The 25,220-nt window shown below is 51.5% G+C and overlaps 11 protein-coding genes across 11 annotated transcripts; 8 read left to right on the top strand and 3 right to left on the bottom strand.

Moving 5' to 3' along the window:
* Window positions 1–199: 199 nt before the first annotated feature.
* Window positions 200–1,009, bottom strand: J3458_021696 (uncharacterized protein). The gene is made up of 2 exons (XM_066122694.1): window positions 980–1,009; window positions 200–912 (listed from the first exon to the last, which is right to left on the bottom strand). Exon 2 carries the CDS (start codon window positions 904–906, stop codon window positions 538–540), a length of 369 nt encoding a protein of 122 aa, XP_065972256.1. The 5' UTR covers window positions 907–912; window positions 980–1,009; the 3' UTR covers window positions 200–537.
* Window positions 1,010–4,069: 3,060 nt separating this feature from the next.
* MSS4_3 (Phosphatidylinositol-4-phosphate 5-kinase) lies at window positions 4,070–4,690 on the top strand (the record flags this gene model as incomplete). Its single annotated transcript, XM_066122693.1, has 1 exon — window positions 4,070–4,690. One exon carries the CDS (start codon window positions 4,070–4,072, stop codon window positions 4,688–4,690), a length of 621 nt encoding a protein of 206 aa, XP_065972255.1.
* Window positions 4,691–4,970: 280 nt separating this feature from the next.
* On the top strand, window positions 4,971–6,231 carry MSS4_2 (Phosphatidylinositol-4-phosphate 5-kinase; the record flags this gene model as incomplete). The annotated part of the gene is made up of 2 exons (XM_007809640.2): window positions 4,971–5,254; window positions 5,319–6,231. 2 exons carry the CDS (start codon window positions 4,971–4,973, stop codon window positions 6,229–6,231), a joined length of 1,197 nt encoding a protein of 398 aa, XP_007807831.2.
* An 88-nt stretch (window positions 6,232–6,319) lies between these two features.
* MSS4_1 (Phosphatidylinositol-4-phosphate 5-kinase) lies at window positions 6,320–7,084 on the top strand (the record flags this gene model as incomplete). Its single annotated transcript, XM_066122692.1, has 1 exon — window positions 6,320–7,084. One exon carries the CDS (start codon window positions 6,320–6,322, stop codon window positions 7,082–7,084), a length of 765 nt encoding a protein of 254 aa, XP_065972254.1.
* A 1,235-nt stretch (window positions 7,085–8,319) lies between these two features.
* J3458_021692 (uncharacterized protein) lies at window positions 8,320–9,591 on the top strand (the record flags this gene model as incomplete). Its single annotated transcript, XM_007809641.2, has 2 exons — window positions 8,320–8,934; window positions 9,025–9,591. The coding sequence occupies exons 1-2, from the start codon at window positions 8,485–8,487 to the stop codon at window positions 9,589–9,591; spliced, it is 1,017 nt and encodes a 338-aa protein (XP_007807832.2). The 5' UTR covers window positions 8,320–8,484.
* J3458_021691 (uncharacterized protein) lies at window positions 9,515–11,947 on the bottom strand. Its single transcript, XM_007809642.2, has 4 exons — window positions 11,475–11,947; window positions 11,301–11,407; window positions 11,062–11,237; window positions 9,515–10,993 (listed from the first exon to the last, which is right to left on the bottom strand). The coding sequence occupies exons 3-4, from the start codon at window positions 11,204–11,206 to the stop codon at window positions 10,158–10,160; spliced, it is 981 nt and encodes a 326-aa protein (XP_007807833.2). The 5' UTR covers window positions 11,207–11,237; window positions 11,301–11,407; window positions 11,475–11,947; the 3' UTR covers window positions 9,515–10,157.
* Window positions 11,948–12,952: 1,005 nt separating this feature from the next.
* J3458_021690 (uncharacterized protein) lies at window positions 12,953–14,526 on the top strand (the record flags this gene model as incomplete). The annotated part of the gene is made up of 2 exons (XM_007809643.2): window positions 12,953–13,339; window positions 13,405–14,526. The coding sequence occupies 2 exons, from the start codon at window positions 12,953–12,955 to the stop codon at window positions 14,524–14,526; spliced, it is 1,509 nt and encodes a 502-aa protein (XP_007807834.2).
* Window positions 14,527–15,366: 840 nt separating this feature from the next.
* On the top strand, window positions 15,367–17,015 carry J3458_021689 (uncharacterized protein; the record flags this gene model as incomplete). Its single annotated transcript, XM_007809644.2, has 2 exons — window positions 15,367–15,936; window positions 16,035–17,015. 2 exons carry the CDS (start codon window positions 15,367–15,369, stop codon window positions 17,013–17,015), a joined length of 1,551 nt encoding a protein of 516 aa, XP_007807835.2.
* A 918-nt stretch (window positions 17,016–17,933) lies between these two features.
* Window positions 17,934–19,205, top strand: J3458_021688 (uncharacterized protein; the record flags this gene model as incomplete). Its single annotated transcript, XM_007809645.2, has 2 exons — window positions 17,934–18,010; window positions 18,110–19,205. 2 exons carry the CDS (start codon window positions 17,934–17,936, stop codon window positions 19,203–19,205), a joined length of 1,173 nt encoding a protein of 390 aa, XP_007807836.2.
* A 625-nt stretch (window positions 19,206–19,830) lies between these two features.
* J3458_021687 (uncharacterized protein) lies at window positions 19,831–20,751 on the top strand (the record flags this gene model as incomplete). The annotated part of the gene is made up of 1 exon (XM_007809646.1): window positions 19,831–20,751. One exon carries the CDS (start codon window positions 19,831–19,833, stop codon window positions 20,749–20,751), a length of 921 nt encoding a protein of 306 aa, XP_007807837.1.
* Window positions 20,752–20,812: 61 nt separating this feature from the next.
* On the bottom strand, window positions 20,813–24,766 carry J3458_021686 (uncharacterized protein). The gene has a single exon (XM_007809647.2). The coding sequence runs from the start codon at window positions 23,420–23,422 to the stop codon at window positions 21,737–21,739; it is 1,686 nt and encodes a 561-aa protein (XP_007807838.2). The 5' UTR covers window positions 23,423–24,766; the 3' UTR covers window positions 20,813–21,736.
* Between the last annotated feature and the right edge of the window lie 454 nt (window positions 24,767–25,220).

The following is a 25,220-nucleotide window of genomic DNA, read 5'->3' as shown; positions in this document are numbered from 1 at the left end:
CAGACTCATGGCCTAAACCCCAGCCGCAGATCCACCCTTCCTCCAATCTCCATGGCCCTCCGGGCACCGACTCCCAATTAATCGATCCCGGTCCTCGGCTCATGGAGCTCTTCGGATGCACATAACTCGGGTATTAGATATAGTTGGCTAGTATACACTGTATATCTGCATTTTAGCTGCACTCTCGCACCACCTCTTGGCCTTGTTTTCCATCCAACCACAGTTGGTTTTGTTACCCAATCGAGTAAAGAAGCTTTGGTAAGTCAGCCACGAGGACTGGCCAAAGGAGAAGGCCGTTTTGCCCGGCTTCACTCAGCTCCAGATAGAGATGATGAATGATGTCGCGGAAGTTACGTGACACATACCGACCTGCGCCAGTTTGGCAAGAAACAGTTGCCCTCGGTTTGTATTTGAAGTCATGATATTCTAGGCATGCCCGAACTATGTGTAGACCTGATGCTGATAGCACGAGGAGACAAATCACCTTGCTGATCACAGATGCCCTTTCACCGTCTGCTTTTACTACCCAGCGCATAATCATTCCGCTGCACCGTGATGTCGTGCCCTTTCACTCAACCTATCCAATTCCTCGGTAGCCAGCATCACGCCAGCCACTGCTAGAGAATTTTTGGCTTCAGTGCCAAGTGGACTGTGATTTGATGAAGTGGCAATATCGGACGAGCTGCAAGCTTCTTGCGAGTCACGCGCTCGTCGTCGTCGTTCTCTGCCTTTCCCAAACGTAGGGGCTTCGCTAAATGGTTGCGAGTATTGGTTCAGGCGATTTTGTCTTTTTCTCCATCCGTATTCTAGGCTTCGTCCAACAGCAAAGCGACGCCGTGGTCTCTCGGACAGAGGTAAGGATCTTGATACCCGACGGCCGGTGGCTCGTTTGCCGGGACCGTGCATCTCATTCTATGTGCACCATAAGCTTATAGCCCGACTTTGCGGATTTGATTAAAGAGATGCTGGGTAGCCGTACGTACCTATTCGCTGCCGGCAAATTTGTGCAACTCAGGGCAAGAGATGGCACTGCGCTCTATATGGCTTTTTGGAGAATCGTGGGCTTCTATCCGTGGAAATTTGAGAATTTGAAGCGACGTAGCTCGAGCCTGTTCTAGTGCCATGCTAGTCGGCAAGGACATGTCATGTTGATTCGAGCTTTGGTCTCGATCAGCTTGCGTAGGATAGCCGCAGAGGCTCGAAACAGTACATCATTCGGTGGAAACTGAAGGACGGACCTTGTCATGGCAGCTGAACTTGTCATGTTCAATGTTAACAATATCGGCCAAAGGACAGAGGGAAGATGGAAGGATCAGAGTGTAGCATGACGCATCCCAAATAGAAATGTTGGTGAAGCGCTCCGGGACGAACATCTGCGTGGACTCTGGCGTGAACGATAGCTACCCTGTATCGCCCTGCGTTGCATTGCTCCTTCCATAGGAATTTCTAGTTAGTTATATACCCCGGCAGTGTCTGTATTTTTTTTAATGCTCATACCCAAATTCTGGTCGCCTTTACTCTCTTTCCAAGTACTACGTGCCTTGTAATATTTACATACCAAGTACCTAGGTAGGTATCTTTCATGCTCATTCTTGTACTGGCAACGCCTGAACCACGTTGTCATCCAGTGTTTCTGTCATTTGTGAATGGCCTTCAAGCTTGGGACTTGAAGTGCATCGAATCTTGCATAGTGTCAAGATTGCAATGTGTTAAAACATTTCTGCCATGTGGTCGCAATCCTGGACTCCAGACCCTCCCCTACCTACCACATGACCCTGTACGTTGGAATGAGCCTTTTGACTTCGCGGCTGAAAGTGTTGCTTATATGGATAATGGGGACGGAAGCCCGGATGCATGGTGTCTCGTATACTGGAGATTGCGGATGGAGTCGAGCCCTGGTCGCTGATATGCTTGCACATGTGGCTGGGAAGGCACGCTGGCGATGGCGGCGAATGGGAGCTGTCACTGGCAATGTTCTAAAGTTGTTATCAAGGTTCACTTGGGAGGTACATGGGATTTGGTGATAGTCTTATGAGTATTATCGCCTTCACGCAAAACTGCAGCGTGTGCTTCAGTAGGTATTAGGGGCCTGTATAAGCTTCAGATAAGGAGTGTGTTGCGTCATCTTTGTTTGCTGTCCTGGATCTAGGACATCTTGTAACACCAGACTTGACTGTATTTTGGCCGTACCTAGGCCAGGGAACCGTAACTAACCACACAATACACCATGAACCCATCGCGATGCGTCAGACACACTAGCAAGCAAAAAAAAAAAAACAAAAAAAAAACCATCAGCTAGTCTATCCTCATTGCGGAGGGATATATTAATATATACTTGTATTTTTGTTGTTAAGATGGTACATTTTAAGGGTGCTGAATCAGCCGGAGAGGGTGCTGAATAAACCCTCCAGACCCTTCTGGTCTATCAGACTTTGGGGGCCAGGTGCTGGGATTGACTTTCGTGGCGGAGGCGCAGGCCCAAGTACCCCTTTCGCCTGAATGTAGAAAGCTGTTGGACCAAGTACTCGGGAAACGCACCAAGCAGACCTCGCAACGGCTATTTCCAGCATAATGCCGCGCTTCTTGCTCAAACCCTTTGCTGGAGAGACTGAAAGTGTCACTTTGGGCTGGAAGCCAATGCAGGTCTCCCGAGCAGCCACCAGCCTGACTTTGACGCTATGGCTTGACAGACATTGACGGCCCACCGATGCCAAGCCACGAGCTGTCAAAGGGGTCGCCGACTCTTCCAGGTATCCTTCAGCTCTTGGCCGGATACTGGAAGAGGTCACAACGGTGGACGATGAATGGCCAACGGCGAAGACGCAGGGGAGAATCAAAGAGCTCTACGGGAGTACTCCGTAGTGAAGGCAAGGTCAGCTGGATACTTCTAGGATTGGGGTATACTGTGAGTGACAAGCATCCAAGCCTTAATGTAATTTGGCCGGCCAACATTCAAGGCTGTGCTTGCCTTGTCTTTTGTTTTATTATTTTTTTTGCGTGGTCGTTAGTCGGTACCTAGGTATGTAACTGACAATGAGTCCGAGTCCCACGAAAGTCTCCATCCAGGTTCCACATTTGGGCACTTGGAACACACCAGCATGTCTCCCAAAAGTCTCCCAGGTCTCCTCCCAGGTCTCCCAGGTCTCCCAGAATATGCCAGGTCGACCAGCCCTGGATTGACCAGTTGCCCCGAAATAACAAAGCTGGCTCAACTGAGAAACCGAGCCGGCTTGTGTTTAGTATCTCCTATCTCCACTGCCAGGCAACCAGGGAAAGGGAGCACTGGATAATTAATGGGTCGAGTGCGCAGCACAGGCGAGCGCTTGCGCTCGGTTGGGTTGACCGCGCTGACCTTGGCAACTTGGCCCACTAAGCGGGTGAGCAGGGGCCACGCATGACGGCTGACGATCAACATTCAACTGCCAGGCGCCAAGTTGAACCACACACTGAACCACACTTCCGTCGGTTTTGCACCCAGTCTCAACCTCAACTTGACCGTCACAAGCCACTAGCTACCTCTGCATTCGCGCCACCAAGTCCTCGTTCAATCGCCTGGGCACTGCCAATAGACAGCATCAGTATTTTCTTTGTCGAGATTGTCGCTCGATCGAAGCGTTTGCGAGACGTCGTCCTGCGCTCGGCTGGCTGGCGTCCGTCCCCAGAGCCATTTGCTGAGCGCTGTGTCGTGGTCGACAATCCACAATTTTCACCCTTCGTCACCTTTGTCATCGTCTTCACCAAGCTGCACATTCACGCCATGTTAACTCTGTTGCGCCCCTAACAATACCGGTGTCTTTCAGATCTCACCGATAATCTTTCCATACTTTGGTCTGACCCTGACATTGGGCGAATTCCTGGATTGACTGTTGGCACTCGTCTACCGAGGTCGTCACCAGTTGTTGAAATACTGTCACTCGTCCGGCCTAGGCGAGCATGGGCTGAGAGTACCATCGAATTGATTCTTCCAGTTCAACTAGTGAGGTACATAGGTTTTCCCCCTATCAGCGTTCTCTTTCTACCAGGAAGTAGACTCTCTTTGGACCCTGTCTCAACAGGGAGATTGAGCGAAATGCCCTCCTTTCTCAACGACGATAATTCGCCTATCTTCTCTGCTGAAGCCGACCTTCTCAACCTTGACCCTAACAATCAATTTGGCCTCGAAATCGACAAAAAAAAGGCAAATGGGGTCTCAATAGCTCATACCCAGCCTGAACCCATCAACGAGAGCTTCGATGAGAGCTCCACTACATCTACGCACGACTCGGATACATCGGACACGAACCATATTCCTATGAATGGGAACAGCACAAGACCGACGAGCATGAGCTCGCTCGCTAACGGAATCAATGGCTCTAGCGTGAATGATGCTTATGAAAAGTCCACCATCAAGGCACTGCCAAACGGCACTTTGGCTCTTCCCGATCGAACCGCTCCAAAGCCACCCGCATCGGGCGTTAATGGCAATTCAGCTTCAGAAACGACTTCGTCTCATGTAAATCGAAAATCAACTGCTCCTGGCTCACCTGCCGTTGCGCACCAGCATCAATTCTATGACCACAAGCCTGCACAATGGACCAGCGGCGCAACCCTGGCCCAGGACTCGGCACAACCTTCAACCCCAGAATCTGACTTGAATGACAACGATGGCCAAACAGTCGCTTGTTGCAACACAGGCATTGCCAGTTTCTGAGCTTGTGCCACAAAAGTCTTCGCCACATCGATTTTCCTCACCTCCTGCATACCAATCAGGCGGCTCAGCATTGACCACCTCGCCGTCGGGACATCTTCAACCCCCACACCCTGGGGCTGTAAAGCAGAGACATACTCTCGACATATCGAAGCCTCCTCCCGGCCGAGGATCCAAGGATGGGCCAGATGTCGCGCAAGCTAGTGGACGATTCTCTCCGACTGTAGCTCCGATTGGACATCGTCGTGCTTCACTAAACCTGGCGCGGAGGACAACTCGATCCATGCAGTCTGACGCACCTCGAGATGAAATTCTACCCGATGAGGACGCTATTCGCTGGGCTGAGGCCTATCGCCAGAAGCGGGCTAGTAAACGGAAGAGAAAGGAGGAGGAAGATGATGATCGCGTCTTGGTCGGCACGAAAGTTGACGAGAGCCACGCCAATTGGGTCACGGCTTATAACATGCTGACCGGGATCCGAGTGTCTGTCTCGAGAACAAACGCTAAGCTCGACCGAGAACTCACTGATGCTGACTTTGAAGCAAAGCAGAAGTCGACATTCGACATGTAAGTTGATGGGCACCATTTCGCCTTGAACACAAAACCGAAGTAGTACTGACCCTCTTCATAGCACCGGCAACGAACTGGTTCCTTCTGCAAAATATGATTTCAAGTTTAAGGACTATGCTCCTTGGGTGTTCCGACATTTGCGTGCCCTGTTCCGTCTCGACCCTGCCGACTACCTCATGTCCTTGACTGGGAAATATATTCTTTCCGAGCTCGGCTCTCCGGGCAAGAGCGGCAGTTTCTTTTACTTTTCCAGAGATTACAAATACATCATCAAGACGATTCATCATTCCGAGCACAAATTCCTGAGGAAAGTTCTCAGGGACTACTACAACCACATTCAAAACAACCCCAACACACTTCTTTCTCAGTTTTACGGCCTTCATCGGGTCAAGATGCCATATGGCAAGAAGATCCACTTTGTTGTCATGAATAACCTATTTCCACCTCACCGAGATATCCACACCACTTTCGACCTGAAGGGCTCAACTATTGGCAGAGACTACAGGGAGGACGATTTGGAAAAGAATCCTCGAGCGACATTGAAGGATCTGAACTGGCTGAGACGACAACAGCACTTGGAGTTAGGTATCAAGAAGAAGCGGCTTTTCTTGGAGCAACTCCGGAAGGACGTTGTTCTACTCAAACGATTGCAGATTATGGATTATTCACTACTTATTGGTATTCACGACATATCACGCGGGAATGAGGAGAATTTACGTGACAAGACTCTACAGGTCTTTAACCCCGGCGGCGAGAAAACGACAGATGATGACCTGCCCTCAGTGCTTATGAGGACGCCGTCTAAGATGGAGAACGTCCGAAAAGCTCGAGAGCTGAGAGAGAAGATTCGTGCAGAGCGGCCAGTTCCCATCGGCCAGGCGTTAGACAAGATGCCTGATGAAGTTGGGAGACTTCCATACCCGGCCCGGATTTGTCTTCAACCAGGACGATGGAGGCTTTCGAGCGACGCATGAAAACGATCAACCTGCAGATGAGATTTACTATTTGGGGGTGATTGACTGCCTTACACACGTAAGTATTGGGCGACACTAATCTTCTGTCATGAACGAGACACTAACATGTTTATGTGTTCAGTATGGAATGATCAAAAAGATTGAACATTTCTGGAAAGGCTTGTCACATGACCGGTCACAAATCTCAGCTTTGCCGCCAGAGCAATATGGTGACCGATTTTACAATTTCGTCGAGGGGATTACCATGTCAGCAGAGGAAGCTCGAAGGGAAGCTTTGCGGAAGGAACAGGAAGCGATCGAAGGGAGAGTGTCCACCGACAAGTCAGCAAAACGACACTCAGCACAGAGGCATAGCCATGGGGTTCCTCCGATGCCTGATCTCCCGCCAGCCCCGCCAACGAGTGGTTCGTCAGCAGAAGTGCGAGAAACCATGGAGAAGGCATCGAAAGAAGCTAAACGGACCGAATCGAGTGGTGCATTAGAAACAGAAATACCGGACAGGGTTCTCACGACCGCCAGCTCTCCTGACAAGCGTGAGTTGTTTCCGCATGAACCGATCTTGCCAGTAGTTGAGGAAGCCGCTGAGGGCAGCCGTAATGAGGGAGGATCAGTCGGGGATAGGCCGAAGAACCTCAGAAATGACAATACCACTATCCCTCCACCGCCAACCGGTCCTCCACCGCCGACGCCCCCCAAAGAACGTCCCCCGCCACCACCACCTCTAAAATTCGATGGCCACGAGCCGGATGGCCAAATCTTGCGACCGAGGCTTAGCAAGGAAAGCTTGAATAAAAATCTGCCCCCGTTACCCAAAGATGAGGAGACACAGGACAGTGGCGTGCGCATGGTTTAGGTCACAGCGACGTTGCAATTCTGCTGCTTTCCAATAAGCTTACCCCGGGAATGACCTTCATTTATTTTCATTGCGTCAAGATCATTTTCTTCTTTACTTTATCCCCCCTTGGTATTTGTATTTTATGGCACAGCATGGCGCAGCATCATATCTTGACAACTGAAGCGAGCGAAATGGGAATTTTCAAAGAGGGTTTAGTCGACGTCGACACGAGATCGAGCGCAGGGTCAATAAAGCATTTACATTGATGCGGCTGAACTTGGGTGCCCGTCGACAACTTTAGCTGATAACAATATGAGGTTTTGTGAAACACGCGAGAGCATTCTGTAGGGGGGACGTTATTTGATGTTGGTGAAGCATGGGAAGACTGGGTTTGAAGGAATGGCAGTAGAAGTAACCAGGAGATGAGATTATGCTGAATTCATTCAGCTCCTTGTATTTCCTTTCTTTTCCTTTTTTCCTTTTCCCCTTTTCTTTTGTTTATCGTCTTGTTTCTGGCACAAAAAGACATGGATGATACCACTGACGCATCGGATGCTTGTCGCAATATATATGTTGCTCATTTGTCGCGTTTCCTTTGTCTTGAAGTTTTTGGTAGTTACAGTATACAACTTGGTTGCATATTAGTCTTCCTATTTTCTTAATTGGGCATTCGAGTTTCCCTGCGAAGGACCCGAAACCTGCAAAGTGATATTGATGCTTATTGGAGCATGTAGGATGTGACGTTTGAGGAAGAAAAAGCTGCCACCGCATCAGGGGGCACTAAACACGCAACGGTCGATTTTTGAACATGCAACAGTCCGCACTAATCCTTTTATTAACGCCATAACGCACCTCTTTTTTAACTTTCTTTATTTTTCTCTTAATTTTTCTGATACAGATAATAATACAGGCATGATGCGAAACACTGTCTTTAGCCGTACCAAGTCAGAGAACCGTAAAATACCACGTAATGCACCATAAACGCATCGCGATACGTCACACACGCTAGCATATGTTATATGCTTATATTAAAAAATCGTACACCCTCAACGCCCGCTCGTAAGAGAACTATGATAATTAAATTTAGTAGTAAAAGACGCACCAATTAAAAAAGATAAAGAGTTTAAGTAGGGCAGACTAGCAACTGTCGCATTTTATTTGCCCCTGCATGAGAAAGTCGCCCCACATTAGACAACCAGGGTTACTAAAGAGAGCTCTTTTCGACATCCCACTTCCGTATCGACATTTTTGCACCGCAAGCAGCATTTAATGAATGTTCGCTCTTCCGATGAAGGGGCTCAGCCGGATGTCGCGGCGAAACACACGACTGAGAAATTGAAAGATATGCTGCACTTGGATACGTTACACCTATAATTTCGGCAGTGTGTCCAGCAGATATCGCGACTTGCCACACTATTATGACCATGCCACTCCGAAATAAAGACTTCCACACGAAAGAACCCTTCCGGCACGACGACGACCTGACACTTCACCACGCCGAAGGACCCTTCAGCTTCCTGAATCCAACAAGAGCCCATTTCCATCACGCAGGACTCTCTCCACCCCAGGAGAGCAATGACAACAATACACCCCTTAAACAACCACCAAAACAAGTCGATTCCACTATCCCCGCCACGTATATCAAGTTTCTGTGGCGATCGCGAGACAACCGTAAGGGCCGGCATCCTCTGCTCGTTCAGCCAGCATCTCCGGGTGAAGATGCGCCTTTTGTGACACCAAGACGGACGTCGGATCCCAGGGAAGTTGTGAAGAATGTGGTCAGGACGTTTACGTATTTGCCTGTATGGGATATTTCGTGGTTGGTTGGTTTTATATTCACTTGGGGGAGTGTAGTCTGGGTTATCAACGTATGTTTATATTTTTCGACCGGTATGCTCGGTAACCGGTCATGGTGGCTGTGCGACTTTGAGCAGAGAAAGTTGACTGATGGATTCTAGGGCTTCTTTGCGTGGCTTCCACTGGTTGCACCTGAGACTGAGTTTCCAGGGGAGTCTTACTACGGCGGTGGGATAACTGCCTTCATCGGAGCCATTCTCTTTTTTGAAGTCGGCTCCATCTTGCTCATTTCCGAAGCTATTAATGCTAATAATACAGGCTGTTTTGGCTGGGCCCTCGAACAATTGCTCGAGGATGGCAACGGCAAATCCAAGATACAACTAGTTGCGACTCGCCGCCACTGCCGACACCACCATCAGAATAAGCGTAACTTGGTGGGCAAGCCAAAGCCGTCGCCTTCCACGATACTCTCCCAGACATCTCATAGTGTTGAACACCAGAAACATTGGCAATGGTTCCCCTCGTGGTATGACCTACGTACTCACTATCTCCACGAATTGGGTTTCCTCGCCGGGTCGGCCCAGCTCTTTGGTGCCACCGTGTTCGGCATCTCTGGCATTACCGCATTACCAGGCATAATCAACCACCTCACTCCACAGTGGCGGTTGAACGCGGCCTACTTACTGGATTCCACAAGTCATTGGCGGCAGTGGGTTTGTCGTGAGTAGCACGCTGTACATGTTGGAGACGCAGAGCAAGTGGTGGAAGCCGGCACCGCATCTGCTGGGGTGGCATGTTGCGTTTTGGAATCTCATCGGAGCGTGTGGGTTCACGTTGTGTGGTGCCTTGGGGATGGCATATGGGAATTCGGGGGCGAAGTATCAGGCTTCGCTAGCTACATTTTGGTAAGCGTTCGCAGAATTTTGGGTTTGATTTTAAAGGCATTATTCTAATAGTGCTGATGATAGGGGCTCGTGGGCTTTCTTGATTGGGAGCTATTTACAGCTCTATGAGAGTTTGAATAAGCATCCTGTGGAGGCGTCGTCTGATATGGAGAAGGAATTCACTGCGAGGCAATAGGCTTGACATTTCAGGAATTGAGATTTTGCTATTAACAGTGGAGTAGGATCATGGTACAACAATTTCAATGAAGCCTCGCCAGGTTTCCAAGTCCCAAATCCAAACACCCCAGTCTATCTATGCTTACCTCCCAATGCCGAGATCTAAACCCATTATATTATATTCTCCAAACCTGTGAAGGCGACATATAAAGAAGGGAGGGGAAAGAAGCGCCTTAAAACACAACCGCCAACTTCCATCCCGTTCTGCGAATTCTCGCAATGAGAACCAAAAGTGTTCCCGCAAAGCAAAACACACCTGCAAACACCTTGACGCCCAACCAATTCTTGTCATCTCCTAAAATGGCGCCACTAATAGGATTCGTTGTCAACCCACCAATTGACGCAATGAAGAATATAATACCAGTCCTGAAGCCGATTTCCCGCAGCGGCGAAATCTGCGCAACCAGCGGCCCAATAAGCGACACATACGCGCCGCTACAGATGCCAAATAGCGCCGCGAACGCAATGATGCCTCCAGTGCTAGAGCTCGGGATCCAGAGCGCAAGAACCCATATGCCCGTAAGGGCGCAGACCGTCACAAAGATGTTGTACCGGCCAATCTTGTCACCCACGATTCCCGAAAACAACCGCCCAAAGAGACTTGCGGCGTTGAGGATCGACAGCAGGTACTGCACCAAGTTGGGGTCCACGCCAGCATCGAGCGCCTGGACGGGCAGATAGTCAATGGGCACGAAGATGCCAAACGTGAAGCAGAAGAAGCCCGCGCACAGGAAGACAAAGTCAAACTCGGAAAAGGGCTTTGCGAGCTGCGCCTTGGTGAGCTTGTGCGGGCGCGGCGGATGGGCGGCGCGGATGGTGAGGTTGGCGACGATGAGGAGGGCCAGGATGAGGAATGCGCAGGTTCGCATGGCCCAGGGGAAGCCTACCTCGCGGATGAGGCGCGAGACCATGATGGGGAAGATGACGCCGCCTAGGGAGGAGCCCGTTGCGAGGATGCCGAACGCTGCGCCGCGCTTCTTGTTGAACCAGCCGTGGATGACGTTGATTGCTGAGGTTTTGCCGTGTTAGTTGGTTTTGGCGGAGAATGAATGGGCAGAAGTGGCGGGTTTTACGTACATGGCTGGAAGATGGCAGAAACACCAACGGCTGAACAGACACCTTGAGCTAATAGGATTTGGTAGTATTGCGTCCCGAGGGAACACATCATGAGCCCAAAGACGTGGAGGAAACTGCCAGGCGAGGAGAAGTTGTCGAGGACCATATCTATCGTAGAGCATGCCTACCGCGGGGCCCTAGGTTTTGTTAGTGTTTTTTACCCTGTATTTGACGATGGCGCGGGTGTGATGAGTACGGACCAATGCGTTCATGAAGAAGATTTGTAGTGACGGGATCCAGGAGATGGTGCTGGCGGAGTATGACGACAACATGGTATGCTGGTAGTATTCCTGAAACGCACCGACACCTAGCCAATGTCAACACGTCGCCCGGTACAAAGCTATCCAGGTTTTGTGAGGAATCAGGTAACATACTGTTGATCCAGCCGAAACTGCAAAACGAGACACACCACGCCCCCAGAACAACCAGCCAAGCAACGGTGCCTCCATCAGCAACAACCGGTTCCTTGGGAGTAGGCGGTGCCTTTTCCTCGTCTGATTTCTCACCAGGATACAGATTATTCGCGTATGGCACGTCGTGCCCGTCATGTTGTGCAACGGTCGTGGTAGATAGTGAACCAGTAGAGGAGCCTCTCCTCTCACTCGAAGGTGCAGCCATGACGAAGCCTCGGTATCGTTGGAGATGCGATGAGTTGGCGAATGGACAAGTCACATGAGGCGTCAACGCATTCACGGTTTGATCAAGATGAACTTGACCATGAATGTCTCACAGGGTTGGGGGAAAAATAGACGCGCCCAGCAGCCACATATCTTATATACAAGGAGTCCTCTGTCCCCTGTGGGATTCAACAGGCTGACACGCCGTGCTTCTGGCATGTTGAGAGTCACAATCGGGGTTAGACGGGTCTCGCGGTTTCGGATATCCGACTCTACAAAAGGAGCTTGGTAAGCTCTGGCTCGGTGGAAAGCTTGATCATTGCCCTTGTCAAGGGCAGGACATGAGAGCTAGCCCGATTCTTGACAAAGGCTTGCCGGCCATTGGGCTGTTCGGGGATTCGGCGCTCGGGGATAGCAGGGATTTGCAGGGGGTGGGGCTAGCCGGTAGGGCTGACGTTCGGTCCTCGGTGGGTATATAACCACCGAGGCCGACCCCTCGTGCTCCCTCGACATCAACCTATTCCTATTCCTTCAGTCCCTCTTACAGAGCACACGCGCCGGAAACAAGCTGCTAGCTCCAGACAGATGTCGAGCCACTCCCCCTCGCCTGAGACACCAGAGCGTTCTCAAACCCCAGCTTCGGTCTCCTCAGCAGCGGCCGCGCAGAGATCGTGCGCCACTTGTCGTCGACGCAAGGTCCGCTGCGACAAGAAGTGCCCTTGCACGCCGTGTTCTCGCGGCGGCCACGCATGTTCCTATCCGCCCAAGGAGCCGAGAGCGCCCAGGGTGCGCAAGGCGACCATCAATGACGTTGCGACGAGGATATCGAGGCTGGAGGAGACGCTGACGTCCATTCCTGGCCGACAGGCATCGCACCCGCACGCCCACTTTCTAGCTTCGCCAAAAACGGTTATTGCTGGTCCGCATGCAAACCCCTTGAGCGCAGCCGCCGCCGTTGGGCAGGAAAACTTCGCCGGCGGCAGTTGGCAGTCCCCATCCTGGAGGGGAGATATTGCTGGAGAAGGGCTCGTCGACGCAGTACTTCAATGAGGTTCTGGTCTCGCGTGTTGTTGGGCAGGTATGTGGAGCCTCGGCTCGGTTCTCAAGCTCGTTGTGGAGAGCCATGGAGCTTGGTTTTAACATGAATTGCGTAGGAGAGCAATGTTCGTACTGCCCTCGCAACACCGAGAGCGGACGACACGTCCCAGGCACATGTCCCATCGCCCTTCAATCCCATGGGAATACTATCAACGCCCCTATCGTCCCATCCACCTTCAAGTTTCCACCCTTCTAAATATACCGCTGTGCAACTATGGAGGGTCTTTGTGGACAACGTCGACTGCTTCTTCAAAATTCTCCACATTCCGACTTCGGAAGTTTTGGTCTACACGGTGATTAACGAACCAGCAACAGCTTCACCCGAGGCATTGGCCCTGTGTTACGCCGTATATTACGCCTCCACTGTGGCTCTCGATGAGAGAGAGGACTGTCCACGGCTTCTAGGGGAGCCCTGGTTGAGTGCCCTGCACCGGTATAAAGCCGGACTCGAACAGAGTTTTGCCCAGGCAGATTTGCTGGAGAACCCTACCGTCTTATTACTACAGGCTATGGCAATCTACCTTGTATGTCATCGCCTCATTTCCTCCTTCCTACCCTCACTCTCATTCTAACTCGCGCCCACCACCAGAGCGCAGTACGAGTCCACAATACGGGCCGCTCCGTCTGGACCTTCAATGGCCTAGTCATAAGAATCGCGCAATCCATCGGTCTCCACCGTGACGGCACGAAACTCGGCCTCTCGCCGTTCGAGTCCGAAATCCGCCGCCGTCTGTGGTGGTACCTGCTGGGCCGTGATGGCCGTGCTGCCGAAGATCTCGGCCTGCTCGACCTTCCCACACCTAATGTCATAATGTCTGGCGGCGCTGAGCTCCCACTCAACCTCGAAGACGGCGATCTGGATCCGAACATGAAGGATCTACCACCACCCCGCAAAGGCTGGACTCGCATCCTCTCGTCCCTCGCCAACATTCGCATTTGCCAAACATGGGCTGACCTCCTCCAACTATCATGGTCCAACCCTTCGACCCCTCCACCTTTCGAGGCTCGAGATCGCATCGTCGCAAAACTAGTCGAAACCGTCGAGACCCTTATCAAAGAATGCAACCCCGTCATTCCCATGCAAAGACTCACAATCACAACTTGTCGCTTCATTGTCCGCAAATTGGACTTCGTCACGCGCCAGCAGTGGGAGGCCCACCACCATCCGGAACAACAGGAGCTTTTGGCGACGGAGGAAACCCTCCTCGAGGCACTTGGCCTGTTTGAAGAAGGAGAGCACTTGCTGAAGGATGAGCTGCTGCGTCCGTATACCTGGTCAATGCGATCATACCCGCAGTATCACTTGATGCTGTTTATTCTGTGGAACATATGCCTGCGCCCGAGGCGGTCTTGCGCCCTTCGAGCCTTCAGATCTGTAGAGAAATACGTCAAGGTGATGGAGAAGACGGGTACAGCCGTCTTTCGGGGACCCAAGTGGACGATTTTCAAGGCGTTAATGACACGCGCCGCGGCGTCAATACCATGGCATGGTTGTGAGAAAGGCGGACATCAGTTGCCAATGAGTGAGGTGCCTGTGAGCGCTGGTGTCGATCAAGGACTCGGAACTGGCATCATGCCGGGGTCGACAACCCGCAAATTTGTCGAGATGAACGATGCAGGGATGTTCGAGGACATGCAGCACATGCCTGACTGGAGTACCCTGCTACAAGGCTTTTTGCAAGAAGAGTCCAATTTCTCAGTCATGATGTGAAATAGATTATTACGACATATACACCAGACAACATACATGGTTATGGCTACAATGGAAACTGATGGAGTCTGGAGAGATGAAGAATTTCAGAGGATGTGCTGGAAGGTGGCCTTTGGAGAACGGGCCGAAGACAAGCAACTGATAAAATGGTTTGAACCGCCAACGCCGTCAGATCCTTGCTTTTCAGATGTCCAGCTGCAAATAAATCCTTGCACTGGATGATCAAGACTGTCAAGCAATTTAAACTGAGGAACACCAGCCTCTCAGCGGCCCGTGCCGTCCGTGGATCGTGATCGCGAGTCTCGGAATGACTAGCTTCTCCTGCGGTGGAAAAGGGAGGGAAAATTTTCAACTGCCAGTATCAAACGTATCCAAGTGGCTGATCTGAAAATGTCATTTGAAGGATCACTTCATGGTCTGTGTCGTTCACCTGACCGTACGGCCTTGCTGAACTGGCTAGAACGCGGTGCAAGTCAAATCTCTTCAGCCCCGATGGCCTGAGATGACCGCATATTACACGCGCGGCCCGGATTTCCCGTACGGGTCAAAGGAACTTCTGTAAAGCGGCTGACACGCGTGGATGATTGGTTTCGAGCCACTGCTGCATACGTAGACCATCGGTTTCCACCGGATTCGGTTCACCCCTTGGCTAAAATACGACTTTAGATGCACGTAGGCGAATCATTGGATATGTTGGGCACCAGCAGCAACAGAGGTATTTGAATAGTATCTCTTCGTCGCAATTCAGGTCCAGTGCCGTGGGACCTTCGTCTTCCTGACCCCCTTTTCCAATCGAGTCACTACTTCCTTGCAGCTGATGCCTAGAGCCAGTGAAGGGAAATGCATCTCGTCCACTCGGTCGTGGCCTCTTTCTGGCTTGCCGCAATTTTCGTCGGTTACAGGGTCTTTCTGAAATGGCGTCAGTATCAGAGAGCCCGACAGCTCGGTTGTGAGGCAGCAAACAAATATCCGCATCGCCTTCCGTGGATATTAGACCCGTCAGGTAAAGACCTACAACGCAAGAAGTTCGAGGCCCTCTTGTCAGGCAAATACAACCAGTTTTACCAAGAAAAGTTTGCTCAGTATGGTCGAACAATTGAAGAACGGTCCCCAGCTGGGAAGACAATTGCCACTATGGACTCGCACAACTTTCGAGCCATGCTTGCTGCCAACTTCGAAGATTATGATAAACAAACTGTTCGGATCACACCCATTCTAAGACTAGTCGGCTATGGCATATTTACCAAGGATGGACCGGATTGGAAACATTCACGAGATGCACTCAAACCGTTGTTCTTGCGCGCAGAACTGAGCGATGTTGATCGCTTCAAGAAACATGTTGACCGCATGCTTTCCTCGATTCCCCGCGATGGAAGCACTGTCGATTTGAGGCCCCTTTTCTGCAGGCTGGTGAGTACTTCTATGGGTTTCCAAGCTCGGATCTTTCTCTTTGACGGTCTGACAACCTGTCGCTATAACTGTGGATGAGTGCGCTGATTGCCTCTTAGTTTCTAGATAGCGGGACGGAGTTTATTTTTGGGGAGTCTTTCAATTCACTAGATCGAAATGCTACCCAAGGGGATGACTTAATGGAAGCCTTCTCTCAGGCGCTGATAGGTACGACCAGACGCCGACATGCCTTTGCGGCCCTCGGGTCTCTATTCAATGACACAGTCGATGAGAATATCGACAAGATCCATGCTTTTGTGGACCGTCAAGTCTCTCGTGCACTAGCAGCGGCCTCCCAGCCGAACACGCTAGACGAGAAGAAAAGGATTGGTCAGTCGAATCCGCGATACGTGCTTCTTGATGAGATGGCAAAGCAGATCCGGGACCCAATGACTCTAAGATACGAGATGATGAACATTTTCTTACCGGCGTTCGAGAGCACCGCAGTTGTGGTCTCCAATACCCTCTTTCATCTTGCTCGTAACCCAGATCTCTGGACGGAGCTTCGAAAGCAGGCGATTGCCCTAGGCGACCAAAATCTAAGCTTTGAGCTTCTGAGATCGCTCTCCCGCTTCCGATACACCGTGCTTGAAGCCTTGCGACTGCATGGATCATCCGGTCGATTGAGCCGTACGGCGATTCGGGACACAGTTCTCCCCAGGGGCGGAGGACCGGAAGGCTGCAGCCCAGTGTTTGTACCAAAGGGCGCTGTGGTTTCGCTTGATCTTTACGCCCATCTTCATGATTCAGAAATCTGGGGTAATGACGCCGATGTTTTCCGGCCGAGTCGATTTGATGGTAGGGCACCGAAATGGGAATTTGTGCCATTTTCGGGCGGCCCAAGGATATGTCCGGCACAGCAACAAGCCATGACACAATCCGTTTACTTGTTAGTTAGACTAGCACAAGAGTTTGCGGAGGTGGAAAACCGCGATCCGTGTATGGAGTTTGTTGAGAGAGTCAAGATCTTCACGGAAAGCGCAGGCGGTGTCCAGGTTGCACTGCATGAAACACAGTCGATGCATGTAGCTGCTAAGTAGAGCAACGGTGACAAATGAATAGAAGAGGCAGGATACCCAATATCGAAAACCGGCCATTATGCTCGGTAAACGAAAACCTATTGACAGATGGTTGACGGGGTCGGATGCTCTAGGGTAGTAGGGTGACTCCTGGCTATGGGCAGGCAGTACTCCGTACGATGCAGCTGCTCTTGCCTCTAAAGCTGCTGGAAAAAGGTGACCCCAGCCAATCAATGTGCCAACTGCCTACGTCATTGGCCTGGCTCGCCCCTCCTGCCCCGCGATTTGGCTGGGTGGGCTGGCAGCTTTCCGGGCTGCTCAGTGGGGACTCACGAGGAATATGGCAATTTACAGTTGAGTGGGCACCTGCCTTGAGTGTGTGTTAGTAGTACTCTGCTCTGTGCTCTCTGCTCAGTGAAGGCATGACGTTGGATGGAGCGCTTGTGCAAGGCGCGATGCTGGACTGGTTGGACTGGTGGACTGACTGGTCCAATGCATCCACGCCAAGTCGTAATACAAGCCAGGCCAGGCAGCCAGTCACACCTGCTCATGGTCGTCTTGCTCTTCACAAGTCGTTCATAACTGGTCCAAGACCCTGCAGTCTGAAACGCCGCAACTGTCCTCCGTAGAATGCGCTCGACTGAACAACTCGGAAGCGGGTCTCCTCCTTCATATTCCACCAGCTCACGGCTACTAGGCGCACAGGATTGAATCCATCATCGCTCAACCACGATTAGCCGAACCATTGACCTGGCTACCTCGCGTTAATCGACGACTACCGCGCCATTGTCGACGCGACCGCGTAACCATCGCAGCGTCCTTGGGACGGACGGCGCAGCACCCGCTGCCGAAGGCTCTTCGTCTCCCGTCTCCCCGGCCTCTGCAGACATCCTGCAACTTGGTCAACATATACTTTTCCGTCCAGCATCATACACCACCATGTCGCAAGGCTCTCACCCGACTCTCATCAATCTCCCCCCGCCGGGGTCGAATCCCGAAACACCATCTGAGATGCCGTATGCAGCCCATTTTGCAGTCCACCATCAATGTCGCATTTCTTAGCTCCGCTTTGTCGCGATCCGTTCAGAGTTGGCTAACAGTCCACTGCGGTGTAGAGGGACACCCACCAGCACGACGACGTCACTATCCGCGCTGTCTACGACTGCCATAAAAGACGGCCATCGAGGCCACTTTGCTTCTGGCCCTCTTGGCCGCGGGCATCAGCATAATCCGTCCACCACCAGCCTCGAGGCTGAACGAGCCGATCGGATATCGCGCTTGGCTGGACTTGAGCGAGTATCGACACTTCGCCCCGGCCCTGTGGCTTCCGGGGAAGGAGGAGGAGGAGGAGGAGGGGGAGGAGGGGGAGGAGCAAGAGGAAGAGCATCTTCCATCTCTCCTCAAACCACTCCCACGTCGACAACCGGGGGAGGCTTTCCGCCAAACTTCCCGACCACACACAACTTGACTCCCTCATACTTTGATAGCAATGGCCAGCCCGTGGCAGTCACCAAGATGAGCACGGTTGGCTCAGCGAGCGCCACAGAGAGCCACGTTGGCGATGATACCCGGACGACTGCCGGCGAGCGCGACGAGGATATGTTTAGCACCGACACCAACTACCGGGAAGCCGACTCGGTAGCCAGCATGGGCGCCGAACCCGATGCCATGGACGAAGACATGGATACGATGGCGACTCGATCTGTTGGTGGTTACGAGGATAGGATGAGTGACGATGGGTCCGCGTCGCTTGTGGGATTTGGGGAGGGCGCAGGCAGCACCGTCTCTGGCCCCATTTACCATCGTCGCGCTCCCCCAAGCGCATCTGCAGCACACCAAGCCTGGAACCTGGAGCGAACAAACTCGGGAATGAGCGACTATCGCAGGGACAGAGATACCCTGATGAGCGGAGGCGATACACCCATGAGCGCCTCTGCCATCCAGGAAAGACGAGATGCTCGGATGATGGATGGAGTTGCTGCTGATGCTCCACACCACGGGATGCTCACGGAACAAGACAACTTTGTGGATACTACTTTCCGTGGGCCTCTGCCTACAGGGAGACACCCTAACAGGGAGACTGCAGAGAGAATTGTTCAGCAGCTGGATAGGGGTGAGGCTAGAGCAGGTCCATCCGGTCTTGGGAGCCCGGGGGTGGGAGGGCAGCCTCTTGGTAGATTCTACTTTGAAGGAGATAGGCGAGACGATTGAAGTGTGGATTTTTTTTTTCCTTTTTTTTCCTCGAGCACAGTTGGCATCCATCCAGGTCTTGGAAGGCAGAGTTGTGTCACTACCGACTGATGAGAAGAAGCCCATGACAGCTCAAGGGAGTCAGTCAGTCGTATTATGGTTCGTGACTTGGTTCAGTACTAGCGAATGTTTGTTTGGTATTCCCGGCGCATATGCAACGGCCTGATGGAAATATATTGGAATTATCCTGTATTTTGCTTGTGTGTGAGTTTAGCAGAGTATTGTTCAATAGGCCTTCAAATCTGATAAGCAGACAAGGCGGCTGAACCCGGCGCCAGCCAGACCGATTTGGTGATGCGGGGCAAAGTACACTTCCGTCGTCGCCGCAGGAGTCCCCTTGGCTGATTTACTTTTATACCCGTCACGTCATGTCCGATCATCACCATGATCGGTTGTTTTGTCCACCAAGGTTCTTGGGATACTTTCATTCGAAGCACGCCATTGGCCGAAGGGTGTCTGATTGTGGTTGTCCTGACCGTCAGGGTACCCGGCCCAGGCTGGCTGTCGTCGGTAGGTAAACACCACCTCATCTAGGCCAGCTTGATTCGGGAGGAACCCGGCATGTCGACTACGCAAGACGGGAAAAATGCCGGTTCCGCCTCGGATCGCGCGAGCCAGAAGGGACGCTCGCGCAAAGAAGGCAAAGGCGTTTCTCAACAAGACTGTTCCCCGAGTCCTCAAGTCCAATGCCCGCGCGAGAAGAGGAGTAGAAGCAGCCTGTCTCGTCGTCGATCCTCCCAAGTGCAAAACCTCCTCCTCAGAAGAAGCTATCCAACGTGACGGTCCTTCGGAAAAGACTTCATCAAAGGATGCCGGACCCGAGCCGCCGACTCGGGCTGTCCGCATCACCCTCCGGGTCACAGATACCCTCGAAGCAGCATCTCGGCTTATGCCCCGCGTGGCCGTCCTCAACATGGCCAGTCCCTTACGCCCTGGCGGTGGCATTTTGACCGGTGCCACGTCGCAAGAGGAATACCTCTGCGGGCGTACGACGCTGCATCCTTCTCTGCGGGAGGATTTCTACCGTCTCCCCGATGTAGGAGGCGTGTATACGCCTGATGTACTCGTTGTCAAGAGCTGGGATGCACAGGGCCATGATCTCCCGGTTTCGAAGAGGTTTTTCGTGGATGTGGTCACAGCGGCCATGTTGCGGATGCCGGATGTGGAGGGGGATGCGTACGTGGAAGACAAGGATAAGGAAATAGTCCTCAAGAAGATGAGAGCTGTGATGAGGATGGTCAAGGGGAGGGGAGTTGACAGGCTCGTACTGGGGGCTTGGGGATGCGGTGCGTATGGGAATCCAGTGAGAGAAATCGCGAGAGCCTGGAAGAAGGTCTTGTGTGGAAGAAAAGGGAAGGAGAAAGATGACGGAGAGGGGTGGGATGGTTTGGAGGTTGTGTTTGCGATCAAGGACCGGAGAATGGCTGACATATTTACGAGTGAGTTTGGAGGTGGACTGATTGTGGAGGAGAATGATGCCGAAGAAGAGGCTGAGGAACAGAAATAATAAGACTTTGGATCAGTCTTCCGTATATTTTAACAATCACGTGAGAAATACTTGGAATTGAGGCCGTTAAAAATTTGTTTCATTCATTAAGAAAGAAGATCGTTGAAAGCACGAGATGCAGCGCCTGCCGCCCTTGAGTCTGTGGTATAAAAGTTTGATCCGGGTAACGAGGGGTGGCAGTAGCGGGATGAATAGAGGAGGAAACAAAAGACCGAGACATCTGGCCACCCCGGCAGGCAAAAAGAAAAAGAGAAAAAAAAATAAATAAAAAAAAGAATAAGTGAAAGAGCAGTGACCGCGTGAACTGCTTGTGCTGCCCAAATGAGTTTAGAATATATCGGTATAGACAGACGCCCTGCATCGCATGCCAACCAGCCGCTAGTAAAAAACAAATCACAACGCCAGCCCTGAACAATATGGTTCAAATGCCCCCAGGTCAGCGTCACCAGCATATGGAAACCGCTAGTGCCTGCTACCTATATGAGTTCGCTTCAATGTGAATGCAAATGCCTCCCGCCGCTCGTCGCCGGTGACAATCGCCAACCCGCCGAAAAATCAAAGCCCGAAAAAAAAAGAGAGATGTTTGTGAAAACAGAGATCTTTCCTTCTGGATGAAATTTGGGTTGCCTCACATAGCCACCCAGCCCAGATGTTGTACGCATGTGCGTATGTAAACGTATAAATGAGTACCTGTCGACGGCGAGGACTCCATGGATTCATGCCAGAAGTTCCAGGATATTGTAACTCGGCGCCGAAATAAGAAAGAAAGCTTATCAGAAAAGAAAAGGCAGAAATACAGATGATAGAATCAGATGCAATGGCCCAAAAGTGCTTCAGGCATGCTTGAAGCAAATACCTGACATAAGGCCCATGTGACTGTACGTTATACTCATGCATATATTGCCACGTCAGCAGTCAAAATCACTCCCGCGTTCGTAAATTTGAGTGGTACGGTGAAATGAATCAATCATCTCAAAGTCTGTCGTCAGGCACAGGGGAAATCTAGCCCAAGTCGCTTTGCAACGAATTGCCAATCCCACACGGACATCCAGTCACCTTGATCCATCAGAGACCAGACTTCTTCTAGCAGCTCTATCACGCGATCAGAGCTTCGTAATCCTGTGTATCCACGAATAACTCTGATGGCCGTTCGAATTCGGCTGCGTTGGGTGGTGTCGAAGCAAGCAGTGCCAATCACAGTGCAAGGTATTAATAGAAGTGTCTGAGCTGGATCACACGGCTTGAAGGACTCGAGGATGGCTAGGGATTCTTCCACGGCTAAAGTAATCCGGCGATCATCCTGCGCTGGTCTTCTTGCTGGTGGAGGGGACGATTGTTTGTGACCCTCTTGGCACTCTTCACCGATGAGTGGAATTGTATCCTGCTCATGCATTGAGCTGGTACGTGAGGGGTTCCGTGAGGATGGGCAACTTTGTGCTGTATGGGATCCTGTCGGTGATGTCAGGTTAGACAATATCGCTGACGAAGATATCGAAGAGCCAACGCTGGCCACCATTGAGGCTCGTCGTTGCAAGTGGCCCGTGTTGTGCTGCGGTGGAGTGACAGGCAATGTCATAAACGTAGAACGTCTTGATGGTGTTGTTGATGGCGGATATATTGTCCGGAAGAGATACACCCACATCATTTGCTTGTACAGCGGTCCAACTCTATGGCGACTGTCTCCAAGTGGCCATCGAGGAACCCACTCTCTGATGGCCGCGTCAATCTCGGCCGCACGATACAAGCTAGTGTAGTCGACAACAGGGTCTACTGACGCGGCTACGTTTGCTCGGATCACATTCCGCAGCGTAGTGATTTGTGAAAGATATCGGAATAGCCCGTCCCCAACCCCAATCAGTCGAGGTGGATGAATCTGGGATGGAGGCCCTAAGGAGTCTGTAGACAGGCGACTTGAGTTGGCTCCGGAATGCCATAAAAGGTCGTCAGCATATATGTGATACTGGAAGAACTCGGTTATAAACGTATGAAATGTGTTGTTTTCTGGCGGTGAGTGTTGGATGAGGGTCTGATATGCTTGCAGATGGACCCGATGCTCGCCTCTAGGATTTCCTTCAGCTCTCGTCTGAAGGAGCAGACAGAGTATTTGTCCGTATCGGGCGGCAAGCACGGTGTCATGTGCTGGGTCCTCCTTGGGTACAGGGTTCTCCATGTCTTTGTAAAGTCTCCTCAATGCCTCATCGTGGTGATAGTCGCCTCTTTGCTGTAAAGACTCTGGGGTTACGGCAGGATGATCTTGCAGTATTTTTGCTCCGTATGGCGAGTCTAGGTCGACGTGTTTGCTGCTTACAGCAAGAATGGAGTGCATCAACCCCTGATGCTGATTTGCAAGTGGCAGGATAATATCTTTGAAGGCGTTTTTGGCCTCGCCTTCAACTGTCAGTACGTTGCTGAGATGGTTGATATAATGTTTCCAAAATATCATGTCCTCTGTTGTCTCTACCCCATGAAAAATTGGCTGCATTGTGATAACAGGCTGGCACTCCTGTCGCATACGCTCTGGCAATGGCATTAGCTTGGAGAAGTCGTCAAAGGGGCGTTCTTTATCCGTCTCGTTTCGTGATTTACCTTCTTCAGCTTTTTCTTTACCGCTCTTCCATATCTGTTTTTCGTGATACCCCTCACAGACTACTGCGTTCTTCTCACAATTCATGCCTACGAGAAAGCCAGGCAAGTTAGCAGGGCCGTATGCTTAGAGTAAAAAAACAACGAGAGCAAGCCAATAGCGCCTTACATCGCGGTTTGGCCTCATCGCATTTCTTCTTTCTCTTCCTGCAAGTGATGCATCCTGTCTTGGACCGCCCCTTTGTGACTTTGTTCACATTTACAGCCTGTGGTTGGGGATGTTTTCTCGGCCTGCCGCGTGGTCGCTTTTGCTTGATTTCCGAGTTATGCTGCGCTGCGATTTGTTGCATTGGCGTCAACGGAGCTACTGTCACGTCCCCTAATTTGATATCGTCGTCGTTTGGTTCCAGTTTCGGGGCCGTCATGACTTCATCCTGAGCGTGCTCCCAGGTCTCCCAAGACACTTCATTATCTCCTTCATCTTGGTCCACATATCCTATACTCCAAGAGTCGGTGCATGACGAGGATGCTGAATGCGCGGTTGTTGGAACCGATGAACTGTCCAAGCTGGTGTCGATCCCCGAGCTCACCGGCGAAAGCTGCCCAGTCTGAACTGGCCTTGGCAAGGGAGCGCCTTTCCAAGCTGCTTCTGTTGGTGAAGGGGATGGTAAAACCACTCCCTCCCATGCGCCATCATCGGATGACATACCTCTATCGCTTGCCCATAGTGTCTCCCCGTCCGTCACTAGAGTCAAGTGTTTTTCCATTGCTCATCAATAGCGATGACATGCCAACTGGTAACGTGTACAACGAATCTTGTTTCCAAGCTGTGTACTATGAAAAGTAGACTGTTATAAGTAGTGGTTTGTACAGCTTTCCAATGTCAAGCGACCGAAACGCCTGTGGAGATATATTGCTACTTGAAAGCGGGAGAATAATATGTGGAGGATTTCACGTGGTTTTTGCTAGCTGTGTATCCTGAACAAGGAACGCAGTCTGGCGTGCGCCCGAGGTTGGCTAAGCTGGCAGACAAGCCAGCACCGGCTGCTGACTGAAGCTGTTGCAGGCAGAGACAGGTGATGTGAGTGGTGATCACCCGCGAGGGAGGAAATGGCATGGAGGGAAAGCTTGGAGGGGTTGAGCTTGGTGGTGGTCAGGTCTTATTTGTCAGGCAACATGAGGGCCAGTTCTGGGAACAGACTATGCAGAGGAGGTTCCAGGAGTCCCCATGCTTCTGCAATTTGATCATGTCAGATCCCCGTGAGTGTTGTCCACCAGGTGTGTGATCCCCCACATCCACCTTAGCTCTCATGCTCCAATCCGTGGTATTCTGCGCTCGGAAACCCAGTCCAAGACGCAGGGTGAGATTGGTGGTGGCTTCAGGGAGTAAATGATCCAGCAATGACTGTCTGCCAAGACATTTTCGTAAAACGATACAAGACCGATGTGCGTGGTTGCTACCGTGGATGCAACCGTGGGGACAAAACACGGAGGCCTAGTCATTTGTTCGTGGTGTTGGAAGACCTGGTGGTATCTGGACAGGGCCGACCATCTCCACCGCAAAAGCCACAGCGACGATTTGCTTCCTAGCGCAACTTGAATCCTTTCCATAACTCGCTGAGGTACATTGAGGTACCTGACGGTGTGAAAGGTTTGGATGATCCTTGTTCAAGATTCTCTGAACCAACAACGGGCGTTGGCACGGGCCTTGACCAATCAATCACGGCTTCAGTTTCCAGCCCCAGGAGGCCCAACCCGGAGGTCTGGCGAGGGTCCGAGAAGTTGCTGATGATAACTGACAAGAACAAGGTGGTGAGCCGACAGACCATGGAGACACAAGCCTCCCAACCTGTCTACTTTTGGAATGGAGGACAACGTCACAGATT

This window comes from Metarhizium acridum, assembly GCF_019434415.1.
Source record: "Metarhizium acridum strain ARSEF 324 chromosome Unknown scaffold_586, whole genome shotgun sequence".
NCBI lineage: Eukaryota > Fungi > Ascomycota > Sordariomycetes > Hypocreales > Clavicipitaceae > Metarhizium > Metarhizium acridum.
The sequence above is the reverse complement of the archived record's forward strand: the minus strand, read 5'-3'. Positions and strand labels throughout refer to the sequence as shown.